Source organism: Oryx dammah, unplaced genomic scaffold (genome assembly GCF_014754425.2).
Source record: "Oryx dammah isolate SB20612 unplaced genomic scaffold, SCBI_Odam_1.1 HiC_scaffold_18, whole genome shotgun sequence".
Classification (NCBI taxonomy): domain Eukaryota; kingdom Metazoa; phylum Chordata; class Mammalia; order Artiodactyla; family Bovidae; genus Oryx; species Oryx dammah.
The window spans coordinates 60,540,592-60,557,373 of NW_024070202.1; the positions used below are offsets into that span (position 1 = coordinate 60,540,592).

General features: G+C 39.8%; 1 protein-coding gene across 3 annotated transcripts in view; it reads left to right on the plus strand.

Moving 5' to 3' along the window:
• Positions 1-16,782, plus strand: part of ELMO1 (engulfment and cell motility 1) — a 568,433-nt gene that overhangs the window by 310,396 nt on the left and 241,255 nt on the right. For all 3 annotated transcript variants that reach the window (XM_040260178.1, XM_040260181.1, XM_040260177.1), the window contains one exon: positions 8,276-8,384. In XM_040260178.1, the coding sequence (XP_040116112.1) occupies positions 8,276-8,384 (109 nt within the window). The remainder of the gene's footprint in view (positions 1-8,275; positions 8,385-16,782) is intronic.

Here is a 16,782-nt window from a genome sequence, read left to right on the forward strand (position 1 = left end):
CTCCCAAATCTCTGTGGATGTAAGATTCAGAAAATATTTGGGTGTCGATGATGAGATCTAAGGGCTAACACTTCATTCTGGGGTGTTCCATGATTCTGTTACTAATGTAGAAGTACCGCTGTGTTGAGGGTATGGAGGGGACTTGTTGATACAGTAAAGGTCCTCATTTTTTATTTATTGGTTTAACATGGGAGAAGATTGGCATTTTCTCTAGTGTATGAAGAGACAAGTTTTTGCAGAGCTTTTGGGGTTGACAAGACTCCGAGGACAGGTTCCTATGGTGACTGTAACTGTTTAGTCTTGGGATTTTATTGCCAAAACTATCAGACTGACTTGTTTTTCGGGGTCCTTTCTCATTGTCTGTACTTGTATACGGAGAAGGCAATGGCACCCCACTCCAGTACTCTTGCCTGGAAAATCCCAGGGACGGAGGAGCCTGGTGGGCTGCAGTCCATGCGGTCGCTAAGAGTTAGACACGACTGAGCGACTTCCCTTTCACTTTTCACTTTCATGCTTTGAAGGAGGAAATGGCAACCCACTCCAGTGTTCTTGCCTGGAGAATCCCAGGGACAGCAGAGCCTGGTGGGCTGCCCTCTATGGGGTCACACAGAGTCGGACACGACTGAAGCGACTTAGCAGCAGCAGCAGCAGCGGCAGTACTTGTATAACCTTGTGTATAACTTGTATAACCTCGTATATATCTTGTATAACCCCATGGAAGATGCCTGCTTGAATATAAGCACCTCGGACATTCTATCTTGTATTTCTGGTGTAAGTAGGTTCACACACTGTCCTTAGTGGCCTGTGAGGAGACCTTGAGGCTTCCTGTGACACTCAGAGTCGAGGTGGCATGAACAAGAAGTCTCTACAGATGAGAGGAGATGGAGGAAGTCCCTGAGGCTTGCTCCAGGGCTGGCTACAGGGAAAGCAGAATGAACCAGACTCACCCCAGATGAGGCTCACTCAGGCAAAGGTGGAGGAAAGTGTGCCAGGGACAATGTAAATGTCAGCAATGTGATGCTGAGGCTAAGGGGTAAGGGTGGTCCCAGGAGCCAGAGAAGGGCAGTTGCTAGAGTGTGGCTGGCCTTGTTCTCAGCTCTCAATAGTCACTCCCAAGCCAGAGAGGTTTCTCATCTGCACCAATGTAGAAGGAGAACTCAAAATGCATGAAAACAAAGCCTCTAGGGACACTCTGCACAAAGTCATTCACCCGAGTAATTGTTACTGACCCTCAGGGGATAAATGAGCCGAGAGAACTTTATACCTTTGTCTAGGAGGGGCTGGATTTATAGACCCACTTCAGTGAGATAGAGGAAATTGATCAAAGTTCCCTTAGCCTCTTGAGACATGAAATCCATTGAGTTTCATGGCAAAGTGTACGTGAAGGTGATTTGTAAGCTATAATGGGGCAGAAAGAGATTTGGAAATTGAAGACCTTAAAAATTGAGCTCCAGGAGTGACCTGGGTGTGATCTAAGCAAGTCACCTCTTCCTGTTGTTTCAGCTTTCCTAAGAGAATAATAATAGTATCTGCCTCATTGATCTTATAGACTTGTTGGGGTCAGTGGATAGAATATATGTAAATACACTCTGTAAACTTGAAGTATTTGATCAAATGTTTTATACTCAATATTGCATAAATATCCAGTGTTTTATAAAATATGCAGACAGTTACAACTTCTTTTGCTGTATGAAATATTCTAAGGTAAGTGACAATAGCAAGTTTAAATATGTATTCCATCCATCAAGGTTTCCGTTACAGTTTGTTTGCTCTTAAAACCAAAGAGTGAGGGGAAAAAATAAACACGAAAAATATGCTTTGATATTTCCAGATAGAAGCCCAAGTATGTGAGATAAACATGGATAATACCAGAATGTTGAAATTGCAAACAGATATATTAGTATATTAAGTTAAAAAACTACTCTCTACTCTAAGATTGATCTCTCACTATAGTAATATCTTATTAGTAGCATTCATAATTTAGTGTTTTCTGAGTATTTTTGTGACAATGTTGACCTTAAAGCCCATGCAGGTAACTAACTTGAATGATTTGTGTCAGTCTTGTCTAAAAAAACCAGTAAAGAAGGAGAGTTTATTTTTCTTCAGGTGGGTAAATATGATAAGATGGATGGTACATTAAAAAGTGAAGAGCAGGGTTTTTCCAAGCTGATTTACATATTGGTTACTTAAATTACTCCTTAATTTAGTGCCTGCTAATAAACAGTGCCTTGGAAATATTTTCAGAACATTTATTGGCTGCAGTAATTCCACCACGTGCAGTGTATTCAGATCACATCCTCATTAAATATTGATGGGCTCATGAAGTGTTGACAGAATGTTAATGTGAAATGCCGAGGAATGTCCGTGGTGAGAGCTACAGGCTGGCTGAAAACCACCTGTCTCCTGGCTTTTCTTTCTGTTCTGTCTTCTGCTGTGTTTCCTCCCTTCATTTCCCCATCATCCACAGATTCAGATTTGCTCCTTGACGGGGCTGTCTCAGATACAAATATTTTCAAAGAGAAATGAAAATTCACTGATAGATGGGAATATCATTGTTCTTCCCTTCTGTGTTTCTGAAGTGGAATTTCTGGTTAGAACCAGAAAAGATTCACCTAAAAGAAAGAAGGTGATTCAGGCTCAGTTGAATGAAGTTGTTCATATTCAGGCCGATTTCCAGAAAAGATCATGAACAGGGGCAGAGACGCTCAAGGACTCCAGTGCTGGTCCTTTCTGCTTGGCAGGAAAAGGGATTTAGTTGGAGTTTATGATGAGCTTTCTGAGAGAAAAAGCAACTAACTCAGAATGTGTGTTGGCTAAGGAGACTGTAAGAAAGAATTTTTATGATAAATCTGAAGGACAGCACGGCTAGATTCATGCTGGTAGTCAGTGCATAATTATTTATGTGAGCATGTGCTGCAAATATTCCATGGACAGAGGAGCCTAGAGGGCTATAGTCCATGGGGTTGCAAAGAGTCAGACATGACTGAGTGACTGAGCAAGCACGCACGTGCTGCAAACAGTTGACAAGTCCCACAAAATGGGACAGTTCATCAACTTCTTGGACAATCATACGGATGATAAAGCCACAATGATAAAGGCTTTGGAAACTGCCCCTGATGCAGCAAGTGGAACTGTTTCTGTTGTGATTAGGGTTAGTTATACCTGTGATGCTGGAAGGAACATCCTCAAATGGAAATGGGTGGTTTGTTTGTGTGGTACTATCAATGCGTATGATTATGTGTGTGTATACTTATGTGTGTTATTGTTATAGTGTTTGTGAGGAAAACAATGGGAGCACATTTGTTTTGAAATTCTACTCCTTTGGGTCTTTTTAATTAATTTATTGTTGAAGTGAACTATTTTTAGTCTTTCTTGAATTGGTTACAATATTGCTTCTGTTTCATGTTTTTTTTTCGGGGGGGGGGGTTTTTTTTTGTTTGTTTGTTTTTGCTGGTGAGGCGTGTGGGATCTTAACTCCCCGACCAGGGGTCAAACCTGATCTCCTTACATTGGAAGGCATAACCTTAGCCACAGGACTGCCAGGGAAGTCCCTACTCCTTTGTTTTTAAACCATTCTCCATTTCCTGTGCTGCCTCATGTTACTTTGCTATTTGGAACCCAGTCTGTGTAAATAAAACAGCACTTTCATTTACTTTTCCTTCTTCCCCTTTTAATTTTCTCCTTTTTCCTTCACTTCCAAATAGTCTTCCTGTTATCTGTCTTTCCTAAACACTTTGCGTATCGTTTCTTGTGTGTTCTCCTTGCCTCTTTTGATCGCTTACTGTGTAATGAGAGCACCCTCGCAGTCAGAGCTAAGCCACCTTCGTCTCTGCCAGGGATACTATAGCCCTTCCGCAAGGACTGCACTTTCTTTCTTAGGCCCTACTATCCATTCTTTACACTTGTAGATCTTTCAAAACAAATCAGGCCATGTTGCTCACTTGTCTCAACCTCCAGGTTCAGTTCAGTTCAGTTCAGTCGCTCAGTCGTGTCCGACTCTTTGCGACCCCATGAATCGCAGCACGCCAGGCCTCCCTGTCCATCACCATCTCCTGGAGTTCACTCAGACTCACGTCCATCGAGTCCGTGATGCCATCCAGCCATCTCATCCTCGGTCGTCCCCTTCTCCTCCTGCCCCCAATCCCTCCCAGCATCAGAGTCTTTTCCAATGAATCAACTCTTCGCATGAGGTGGCCTAAGTACTTGAGTTTCAGCTTCAGCATCATTCCTTCCAAAGAAATCCCAGGGTTGATCTCCTTCAGAATGGACTGGTTGGGTCTCCTTGCAGTCCAAGGGACCCTCAAGAGTCTTCTCCAACACCACAGTTCAAAAGCATCAATTCTTCAGCGCTAAGCCTTCTTTACAGTCCAACTCTGACATCCATACATGACCACAGGAAAAAACATAGCCTTGACTAGATGGACCTTAGTCAGCAAAGTAATGTCTCTGCTTTTGAATATACTATCTAGGTTGGTCATAACTTTTCTTCCAAGGAGTAAGCGTCTTTTAATTTCATGGCTGCAGTCACCATCTGCAGTGATTTTGGAGCCCAGAAAAATACTCTGACACTGTTTCCACTGTTTCTCCATCTATTTCCCATGAAGTGATGGGACCAGATGCCATGATCTTCGTTTTCTGAATGTTGAGCTTTAAGCCAACTTTTTCACTCTCCTCTTTCACTGTCATCAAGAGGCTTTTTAGCTCCTCTTCCCTTTCTGACATAAGGGTGGTGTCATCTGCATATCTGAGGTTATTGATATTTCTCCTGGCAATCTTGATTCCAGCTTGTGCTTTTTCCAGTCCAGCGTTTCTCATGATGTACTCTGCATAGAAGTTAAATAAGCAGGGTGACAATATACAGCCTTGACGTACTCCTTTTCCTATTTGGAACCAGTCTGTTGTTCCATGTCCATTTCTAACTGTTGCTTCCTGACCTGCATACAGATTTTTCACGAGGCTGGTCAGGTGGTCTGGTATTCCCATCTCTTTCAGAATTTTCCACAGTTTATTGTGATCTATGCAGTCAAAGGCTTTGGCATAGTCAATAAAGCAGAAATAGATGTTTTTCTGGAACTCTCTTGCTTTTTCCATGATCCAGTGGATGTTGGCAATTTGATCTCTGGTTCCTCTGCCTTTTCTAAAACCAGCTTGAACATCAGGGAGTTCATGGTTCACATATTGCTGAAGCCTGCCTTGGAGAATTTTGAGCATTACTTTACTAGCATGTGAGATGAGTGCAATTGTGCGGTAGTTTGAGCATTCTTTGGCATTGCCTTTCTTTGGGATTGGAATGAAAACTGACCTTTTCCAGTCCTGTGGCCACTGCTGAGTTTTCCAAATTTGCTGGCATATTGAGTGCAGCACTTTCACAGCATCATCTTTCAGGATTTGAAACAGCTCAACTGGAATTCCATCACCTCCACTAGCTTTGTTCGTAGTGATGCTTTCTAAAGCCCACTTGACTTCACATTCCAAGATGTCTGGCTCTAGATTAGTGATCACATCATCATGATTATCTGGGTCGTGAAGATCTTTTTTGTACAGTTCTTCTGTGTATTCTTGCCACCTCTTCTTAATATCTTCTGCTTCTGTTAGGTCCATACTATTTCTGTCCTTTATCGGGCCCATTTTTGCATGAAATGTTCCCTTGGTATCTCTAATTTTCTTGAAGAGATCTCTAGTCTTTCCCATTCTGTTCTTTTCCTCTATTTCTCCAGGTTAGCATCTCAGAATTTGAAAATGACACCCGCTGGAGCCCTGGGGCAGTGGTTTTAACCAACCTCTACGCCCTTTGGCTCTCTCTTCCCTGCTCGGGCTCCTGGAATCCTAATACTGCCCTGCACAGCTCCAGACCCCTCCGCATTGTAGACCAGGCACATGAGGACACTGTTTCTGAAACATACCCTACTCAACTCAGCGGCTCTGTCCTTGATCTCTGCCTGGACTATTCTTTCTCCTAGACCTTGACATGGCAAACTCTATTTCACCCCTGGATTCCTAATAGTCACCTGGTTATCTGTACTCTCCTCTCCAGGTCTTTCTTGTTACTCTTTACCACCTCAACCAGTTAATCTTTTTGGTAGCACTTGTTATAAACTATAATTACCTCTTTTTCAAAAAATATATTAATTTTTTAATTGATGGAAAATTGCTTTACAATTTTGTGTTGCTTTCTGCTGTAAAACAACACAGATCAGTCGTGTGTGTGTGTGTGTGTGTGTGTGTGTGTGTGTGTGTGTGTGTGTGTATCCCTTCCCTCCCTCTACCCCCACCCCACACTTCTCTACGCTAGGTCATCACAGAGCACCAGGCTGGGCTCCCTGTGTTATTTAGCAACTTCCCACTAATGCTTTTATACATGATAGTGTATATATATCAGTGCTATTCTCTCTGTAATTGCCTCTTTCGTTTTGTCTGTCTGCCATGGTTAGAGTGGATGCTCCTATAGGTCGGAGCACTGGTCTTGCTCTCAGTTCTATGGGCCTAGGCATCTTTCTGGTAGACAATAGGTACTCAATTACTACTGTTGATTGAATGAATAAAACACCATTTCTTTCACTGAAGAAGTCATAGTCTAGGGGGGAAAACCACATAAGTCACTGCATTGTGGTAAACACTTCTGGGAGACACCTACTGAGGGTCCATTAGCTTTTAAGGACATTCCAGACAACCCCACTGGGAAAGTTATAGGGTGCTTCAGAGATGAATAAGCTGATTATTCTTTTTTGTCAACATATGAATTTGAAGTTTGGCAACCTAATTTTTTATTATTATTATTATTTTGTGTGCTTTAGAACAGTTGGCTAATAGCCCTTTATTCCTGAAGTAGAGTTTTTCCTTTTATGTTTTACTTTTGTTTGATAAATGTGCTAAATGGCTCCCTTAGTTATAGTAGAAATATTTCAAACCAGCTTAAGGAAAGAAGAGAATTTGTTAGATGGCACAAATAATTTTCAAAGGGAGGGCTGAGCAAATAAACCATAAATTTGGGGAGGTAGTTTTGCTCAGCACTCAAATGCTGCCACGGCCACCCCTGCCTCTGCTCTGTTTTCCCTTGCATTTTGACTTGCTTTTCTTTTTCTTTTTTTTTCTTTCAGACTCACCTTCAGGTAGTTCCTACACTCATACCTCTTGGGTAATATAAGCATAGTTGGGCCAATTTTCCCCATTTTGGTGCTAAGTCTCAGGGAAGAACTCTGGATGGTCCATTTTTGTGTCACATGTCCGTTAGGTGTGCTTGGTCAACTAATGCCGGGGTGAGCTCTTGTAAGAACATGGAAACTCCTGTGGGAAATATGTGATTAAATATAGGAGCTGAACCATTTAAAAAAATGGAATAATACCATTTGCAGCAACATGGATGCAGTTAGCGATTATCAAACTAAGTGAAGTAAGCCAAAAAGAGAAAGACAAATACCATATGATGTCACTTTTATGTGGAGTCCAAAATATGAAACAAATGAACCTATTCTGAAACAGAATCATGTGGTTGCCAAGGGGGAGGGGATTGGAGGGGAGGGATGGAGTGGCAGGTTTTAGGATTAGCAGGATGTAAGCTTTTACATGGCTTCCCTGATAGCTCAGTTGGTAAAGAATCTGCCTGCAATGCAGGAGACCCTGGTTTGGTTCCTGGGTTGGGAAGATCCATTGGAGAAGGGATAGGCTACCCACTCCAGTATTCTGGCCTGGAGAATTCCATGGACTATACAGTCCATGGGGTTGCAAAAAGATGGACACGACTGAGTGACTTTCACTTTCTTTCAAACTTTTAGATATAGAATGGAGAGAAAATAAGATCCTACTGTATAGCATAGAGAACCGTATTCTATACCCTATGATACACCATAGTGAAAAAGAATATTAAAAAAAAAAAAAAAAAGAAACTGTAGGAGCTGAAGTCATTAAAGGAGAGTTACTATTCCCAGGAAAGGGAAGATATGACTGGGAGAATAAGAGAGTGGTTTTGTTACTTAAGTAAAAAGTCTTTATTGTACTATTTTTAAAAACTCTCCATGGGCATCTCTGAGTAAGTGGAAACTGATGAGCAAAATACCCTCTTACAGAGTTGGAAGTGGTTTTAGGAGATTTAGAAAACAAGAGAGTTTTCAGCCCTATATACAGAGACTATACTTAGAGTACAATTTTGTTCTGCTCCCAAGAGACCTAGTTTGGTGGTCTGGAGTGGCTCTGTTTCTCTATTACAATGCAGCCAACACTTTTGATGTTTTCTGTAAACTGACTTCCCTTTCTGACCTCCTTCCTTTCCTACTTGCAGATTGTGCTTGAGAACAGTAGCCGAGAAGATAAGCATGAATGTCCCTTTGGCCGCAGTAGTATAGAGCTGACCAAGATGCTGTGTGAAATCCTGAAAGTGGGCGAGCTGCGTAAGTATCCTCGTTTCCCACAGGGTATGAAGCTTGGCAGAGATCCAGCTTCTGGGGCTGCCTACCTACATGCAGGGTTCCCAAGGTGCTGACAGCTAAGCATGGGCATCATTCCCATGGACTGAACATTCTTTAACTCAGGTTTCCCGTGTATGTATTTCTGCGTGTCTGCTCTGGGAATAAATATTAAAATCTACAGGAATGGAAAAATGTGCAGGTATTGTGACCAAATTTAAAATATTGTTAGAGTGTATATTGCTCTGTTTAGGAAAAGATCTATGGGTTTCTTTTTTAAAATTCCAGTTTTTAAGCTACCAGTAGATAATTTTCTTTTTGCTTTTTGAAACATCTTTCTTATATAAAGAAAAATGCACACTTTAATGAAATTCTCTTGCTTCCAGTATTTTACTTGCTTAGAATCCTTTCTCTATGAAAGATAGAATTATTGAAGGAAATGAGTAGCTGTGTGGTCAGAAATATGCTTATTGCTCTTTTCCTCCCTTACACAGTGTTACAGAATTTAAGAGGGGATACCTAGCAATAGAGAGCATGATAATTCTCTTGCCTTTTGCTCCCTTGCATAATTTGGTTTTAACCAGTTAAGGCAAATCTGATTTAACCAGGCCTGCAATCATTGTTAACACTGAGTCTCCCTGTAGCAGCTAAATTCCATTCCCTTTAACAGCTATAGAGCCGACACACATATAAATCTTTTCTTGTAGACTTAATAACATAGGCATCAGCAAAAGCTATTTATACCAGAGGAATGTCTAGTGTTTGGTATTATTGTGAAAGCATAAATATTTAGTCACCTGTTTGAGAGTGTAAAATAATGGTCTATAATGATTGATGGGAAGGAATCTAAAGATGAAATTGGAAAGGGGGTTATGTTTTATTTACAGTGTAAAACTGAGTACCATCACTGCTAAGGTAAATTTTTAAAATGTAGAGCTTAATAAGGAAAAAAGCTAAGAATTTGAGCCTGTTTGACCAAGCACAGTGAGTGTTATCATCCTCCCAATGTGGGTGGGGGAAAGAAACCAAACTGGATCCGGAACTCCCCCGAAAGTTCATTACTTATGAGCCCAAATTACGTTATTTTTACATTAAAAGAGTAACAACCTATTCTGAGAGATGTCTGTGTAGTCTGCTTGGGTTCACTTATCACCAATGCTAACATTTCATTTTCACTTTAATCCTTGACCTGAGTTATCCTTCCTACTCTTCATTCACTAACGTGTAGAGATTATGTCTGCTATGTAGCTTACTCAGTATTCCACTGAAGAATTAAAGTCCTGAATCAAAAAAATCCTCCTGAATTCCTGTCCGATAAGCATGACTATTTCCTGTTTATCTCAATTTGATGGGGAAAAGTATAGAAAGTCACTTGCTAAAAGGCACTGATGACTACCCAAGATTTTCAGAAACAAGAACAGTCATGCTCTGCTTGGCTGGTATATCCTGTGTCCAGATTACTGCCTTGCAATGTCCTTTTCTTGTCCTGCCTTCCTTTTTGTCTTCCCCAGCGGCCTGCTTTGGCTATCCTACTCTCATCTTGATGATGGCGGAAGGTATGCTCTTATGAGCTTTAACTGTCATACCTGGCTTTCTGCTTTTCTCCTTTGCCCAATGGACATGTGTCCATTATGCTACAAGTTAGCACAGAGCAGAAATATGGTGGACTAGAGGGAGAATGTTGGGGACAACAGGCAGCAGGATTCTGTCTTGGCTACTTATGACATTTGTGTCCTTGAGTAATGAGTAGCAGACTTCACTACATGCTCATATTCCTACATTTCCCCAGAAAGATTTGGGCTGATGGTTTGAGTAGTTGCATTCATTTTGGCTTGATCACAAGTAACTTTGGTGTCTGAAATTGCAAGGGTTAAGTATGAGAGGAGTAGCCTAGGAACAGGCACTATTCAACCTAGGGAAACTAACTTGGATAAGACGGCCACATTTCAGGCTATATGTGGGCAAGATTAATGTGTATCTGATTTGGACTCTCCTCCCTGTCAGTGGTGCCCCATCTGCTGTGTGGACAAGAACTTTTGTGACAAGAGTCTAAGCAGAGCATGCTGCTCATGTAAATGTCAGCTCTGTGCTTTGAGGGAGGGAATTGGTATAGATTAGAGGCTGACCTCTGCCTGGTGTAGAGCACCCTCTCCAGATTTTTGAAGACCTGGTAGTCAAGCCAGGAACCAAGAGAGAATGCCATTCTATGGGCTGAGGTAACCAAGTAAGAATGAAGGCAAATACCTTTGGGATCCCTGGAGGTGTTCCACACACTATGCACCATTTCAGAAGGTGAGAACCTTCTGCTACAGAGAAGGCCTCCAATATGCTGCTGCAACTTGCTTAGCACCAGGTCAGGTCTGGTTTCTGACATCTCATGGCAGGCTTCCTTTTGTCTAAGATGACAAATGCATCTGTTCATTTGTTTAATAAAAATCTACTGATTAATTACAATATGCCAGAGACTATGTTGAACACTGTAGGTGCAAAGGTGAACCAGATATGGTCTCTGTCCCCAGGAATCAGTCTTCCACTTGAGAAAGTATATGAGCTGAAACTGATGTTTTTTCCTCTTAGCTATAAATGTGTGCTTATATATCCATAAATATAAATATATGTGTGTATATATATATATATATATATACACACCCATTATCTGATCTAAAGCATAATTTTCAAATTTCAATAGTCTGATGTTTCAGGTTGACCTGTGTTCACTCTCTACTGACTGCAGAGCCCATTTCTGACATTTTGCAAGCCTACCAAAGACCCCCACGTTTCTGAAGTCTACATGCCCAAATTGGTTGTTTTCTACTCATAAAATATTAAAGGATTAAAGGATTGCTACATTCTGATTGAGTGCTAGATAGCAAATGATGAAACACCCTGGAGTAAGAGGAAAATTGCTTTTTAATGGATTACCTTTTGTTTGTTGCCATATTAAATAAGTTACTAATAGAAAAAGTAAATCTAAGCATACCCTTACGTTGGAGGAGATGTCTGTTTTTCTTCTGAGGAAAATTGGCTTCACACACAAATCCATCTCCCTTTGGTCTGTGTGTGTTTGCTTTTCTCTATTCCCAAATCAATGATTTGTGTTAATAATTGACCGGGAAGATCACGGTCACATTACGTCTGTGAGCAAGTACGGAGACTAAAGAAGTACCAATTAAAATTCTAACTCATTTTTCTACAATAGTAGGAAGATGCAATTTTCTAGAAATGTTTTGCCTTTTGATTTAACTTAAGGTCTTTTGAGGGGACCCACTTCTGAAATACCAATTATGTCTTAGTGTCTGAAGCAAACATATTAATGTTCAGTTAAGTTACTAATACCCAATATTTATGCACAAGGCTTTTTTGGATTACTTTTTTAAAAGCACTGTTTTTCTGCATCCCAGTTATTGGCATTGTAAGACACAAATGTTTAGTAGTGTAGTCTATAAAACAATGCCTATTTACATTCTCAGAGCACTTTATCAAGGTATTTAATTGAAGTCTGTAATACCCCCAGGAGTTAAACCAAGATCAATAGCATCTATTTTTATTAATGAAGAGAAGACTTGTGCTTTCTGCCTATTGTCTAAGGTCACTGAATTCAAATTGGTGCTCAGGTTGCTCAAAAAGTGGTTCAGAAAGAGGCAAGGAAGTCAAGTGTTTGCATTTTGGCATCTGAATGACCTAATCTGAATCATAGCTATTAATCAGATGCCTTGGGCATACTTGTCTCTGTCTGAGCTTTCTGGTTCCTTATCCATAAAATAAAGATACTGTCTACTGCATATAGTTGTTGGGAGGGTTAAATGAGATCTTGGGTGTGCTTTAGTTGGAAGATGATAGTCTTTTTTTTCAAGTGATAGGATTTTACGTTCCATAAACAAACAAACTGCAAGTTAGGCCAAGAAGGGAAAGTGCTCTGATTTAAGTGACAACTGGAAGCAAGATCTGGAACCATGTCCTTTGTTTCTGCATTCTGTACATTCTGTTGTTATTGTTCAGTCACTCAGTCATGTCTGACTCTTTGTGACCTCCACAGACTGCAGCACACCAGGCCTCCCTGTCCTTCACCATCTCCCGGAGCATGCTCAAACTCATGTCTGTTGAGTCAGTGATACCATCCAACCATCTCATCCTCTGTCGTCCCCTTCTCCTCCTGCCTTCAATCTTTCCCAGCATCAGGGTCTATTCTAATGAGTTGGCTTTTCACTTCAGGTGGCCAAAATATTGGAGGTTCAGCTTCAGCATCAATCCTTCCAATGAATATTCAGGATTGATTTCCTTTAGAATTGACTGGTTTGATACTGGCTTTCTTCATGGGGCTTGTTTGAGGCACTTGTGTTCTCTTAGTTTCAATTTTAAAAATCACAAAAAGAAGAATCCTATAGACCTAGAGGTTGTCTCACATCCCCATGGCCTTGGTTGTAGAATTGTCAGCCCCATGTAGAAGAAGATTGAAGTAGAGGGAAAGCATTTTCAAAAGGAGAGGTGTGTTTGTGAATGTAGGGTGGGTGAGAATAGGCGAAAGCAGGAAATGGTTTCCTTACAAAGGAAAGGAGGCATAATACAGGCTAATCAATTCCTTATGAAGAAACCCTGCTCCTAACAGGAGCTAACAATGATAACTGTTGTTTTTGCTGTTGTAGTACTGTTTCAAAGGCAATAATAAGCTTTTGAGGACTGCAAAGAAAATTTGATTTCTGATACAAATAGGTTAATTACTTATCCTCTGGATAAGGATCCAACAGATAAGTTATATTCCAATTACACTTAGAGCTAGGATATTTATTTTTATTTCTCATTCATTCAGTAGCTAAAGCTCTTCCTCTATGTTGTTGTTTAGTCTCTAAGTGGTACCTCTTTTGAGACCCCATGGGTCCAGTCAGGTTCCTCTGTCCATAGAATTTTCCAGGCAAGAATGCTGGAGTGGGTAGCCATTTCCTTCTCCAGGAGATCTTTCCGATCCAAGGACTGAACCCGGGTCTCCTGCTTGGCAGGAGGATTCTTTACCATGGAGCCGCCTGGGAAACCTATACTGATGACGAGGACTTAGAACACACACTTCATCCTCTAGCAGTTCACGTGCTGACTGGAGAGTCTTTCATGTAAACAAATAATTGTAAAGCATCTTACTATTTGTAGATTACATTTAAGATATATTTATGTTCCTAGGGGCATTGTTTAGTTATTTTGTTCATGGAGAGCCATGCAGGCTGAGGAAGGGATATGACATCGCTCAAGAAGAGATTTTTTTTAAAATTTATTTTTTACTGAAGGATAATGGCTTTACAGAATTTTACTGTTTTCTGTCAAACCTCAACATGAATCAGCCATAGGTATACATATTTCCCCTCCCTTTTGAACCTCCCTGCCATCTCCCTCCCCATCCCACCCCTCTACGGTTGATACAGAGCCCCTGTTTGAGTTTCCTGAGCCATACAGCAAATTCCCGCTGGCCATCTATTTTACACATGGTAATGTAAGTTTCCATGTTACTCTTTCCATGCATCTCACCCTCTCCTCCCCTCTCCCCACGTCCTTAAGTCTATTCTCTATGTCTGTTTCTCTGTTGCTGCCCTGTAAATAAGTTCTTCAGTACCATTCTTCTAGATTCTGTATATATGTGTTAGAATACAGTATTTATCTTTCTCTTTCTGACTCACTTCACTCTGTATAATAGGATCTAGGTTCATCCACCTCATCAGAACTGACTCAAATGCATTCCTTTTTATGGCTGAGTAATATTCCATTGTGTATATGTACCACACCTTCTTTATCCATTCATCTGTTGATGGACATCTAGGTTCCTTCCATGTTCTAGCTATTGTAAATAGTGCTGCAAAGAACAATGGGATACATGTGTCCTTTTCAATTTTGGTTTCCTCAGGGTATATGCCTAGGAGTGGGGTTGCTGGGTCATATGGTGGTTTTATTCCTAGTTTTTTAAGGAATCTCCATACCGTCTTCCATAGTGGCTGTATCAGTTTACATTCCCACCAACAGTGCAAGAGTGTTCTTTTTTCTCTAAACCCTCTCCAGCATTTATTGTTTGTAGACATTTTGATGATGGCCATTCTAACTGGTGTAAGGTGATATCTCATTGTAGTTGTTATTTGCATTTCTCTAATAATGAGTGATGTTGAGCATCTTTTCATGCGTTTGTTATCCATCTGTATGTCTTCTTTGGAGAAATGTCTGTTTAGCTCTTTTTCCTACGTTTTGATTGGTTGTTTGTTTTTCTGGCATTGAGTTGTATGAGCTGCTTGTATATTTTGGAAATTAATCCTCTGTCAGTTGTTTCATTTGCTATTATTTTCTCCCATTTAAAGGGTTGTCTTTCACCTTGCTTATAGTTTCCCTTGCTGTGCATTAGGTTTAATCAGGTCCCACTTATTTACTTTGTTTTTATTTCTGATCCTCTAGGAGGTGGGTCATAGAGGATCTTGCTTTCATTTATGTCGTGTTCTTTCTGCCTATGTTTTCCTCTAAGTAGTTTTGGTCTTACATTTTTGTAGTTTCTGGTCTTAAATTTAGGTCTTCAACCCATTTTGAGTTTATCTTTGTGTATGGTGTTAGGAAGTGTTCTAATTTCATTCTTTTACATGTAGCTGTCCAATTTGGCTAGCACCATTTATTGAAGAGGCTGTCTTTGCCCCATTCTATAGTCTTGCCTCCTTTGTCAAAAATAAGGTACCCATAGGTGCGTGTGTTTATTTCTGGGCTTTCTGTCTTGTTCCATTGGTCTGTATTTCTGTTTTTGTGCCACTACCTTACTGTCTTGATGACTGTAGCTTTGTAGTATAATCTGAAGTCAGGAAGGTTGATTCCTCCAGCTCCATTCTTCTTTCTCAAGACTGCATTGGCTATTCGGGGTCTTTTGTGTTCCCATATGAATTGTGAAGTTTTTTGTTCTAGTTCTGTGAAAAATGCCATTGGTAATTTAATAGGGAACACATTGAATCTGTAGGTTGTTTGGTAGTATAGTCATTTTCACAATATTGATTCTTCCTACCCAGGAACATAGAATATCTCTCCATCTGTTTATATCATCTTTGATTTCATTTTTTGTGTCTTATAATTTTCTATGTACAGTTCTTTTTGTCTCTGTAGGTAAGTTTGTTCCTAGATATTTAATTCTTTTATTGCAATGGCAAATAGGATTGATTCCTTAATTTCTTTGTGATTTTTCATTGTTAGTATATAGAAATGCAAGTTACTTCTGTGTATTGATTTTGTATCCTGCAACTTTGCTAAATCCACTGATTAACTCTAGTAATTTTCTGATACTATCTTTAGAGTTTTCTATGTACAGTATCATGTCATCTGAAAACAGTGAGATCTTTGCTTCTTCTTTTCTGATCTGGATTTATTTTATTTCTTATTCTTCTCTGATTGCTGTAGCTAGGAATTCCAAAACTATGTTGAATAATAGTGGTGAAACTGGACACCCTTATCTGATCTTAGGGGAAACACTTTCAGTTTTTCACCATTGAGAATAATGTTTGCTGTAGGCTTATCATATATGGCCTTTACTAAATTGAGATAGGTTCCTTCTATGCCCATTTTTTGAAGAGTTTTAATCATAAATAGGTGCTGAATTTTGTCAAATGCTTTTTCTGAATCTGTTGAGATTATCATATGATTTTTATCTTTCAATTTGTTAGTATGGTATATCACATTGATTGATTTGCATATATTGAAGAATCCTTGCTTTCCTGGAATAAACCCAACTTGATCATGGTGTATGAGCTTTTTGATGTGTTGCTGATTTCTGTTTGCTAAAAATTTTTTGAGGATTTTTGCATCTATGTTCATCAGTGCTATTGGCCTGTAGTTTTCTTTTTCTGTGTTGTCTTTGTCTGGTTTTGGTATCAGGTTGATGGTGGCCTTGTAGAATGAGTTTGGAAGTGTTCCTTCCTCTGCAATTTTTTGAAAGAGTTTTAGAAGGATAGGCACTAGCTCATCTCTAAATGTTTGATAGAATTCTCCTGTGAAGCTATCTGGTCCTGGGCTTTTGTGTTTTGGGGAGATTTTTTTATCACAGCTTCAATTTCAGTACTTGTAATTGGGCTGTTTATAATTTCTATTTCTTCCTGATTCAGTCTTGAAAGATTGAACTTTTCTAAGAATCTATCCATTTCTTCCAGGTTATCTATTTTATTGCCATATAGTTGTTCATAATAGTCCCTTATAATCCTTTGTATTTCTGCATTGTCTGTTGTAACCTCTCCTTTTTAATTTCTAATTTTGTTGATTTGATTCTTCTCTCTTTTTTCCTTGATGAAGCTGGCTAAAGGTTTGTCAATTTTGTTTATCTTCTCAAAGAGCCAGCTTTTAATTTAATTAATCTTTACTATTGTTTCTTTCATTTCTTTTTCATTTATTT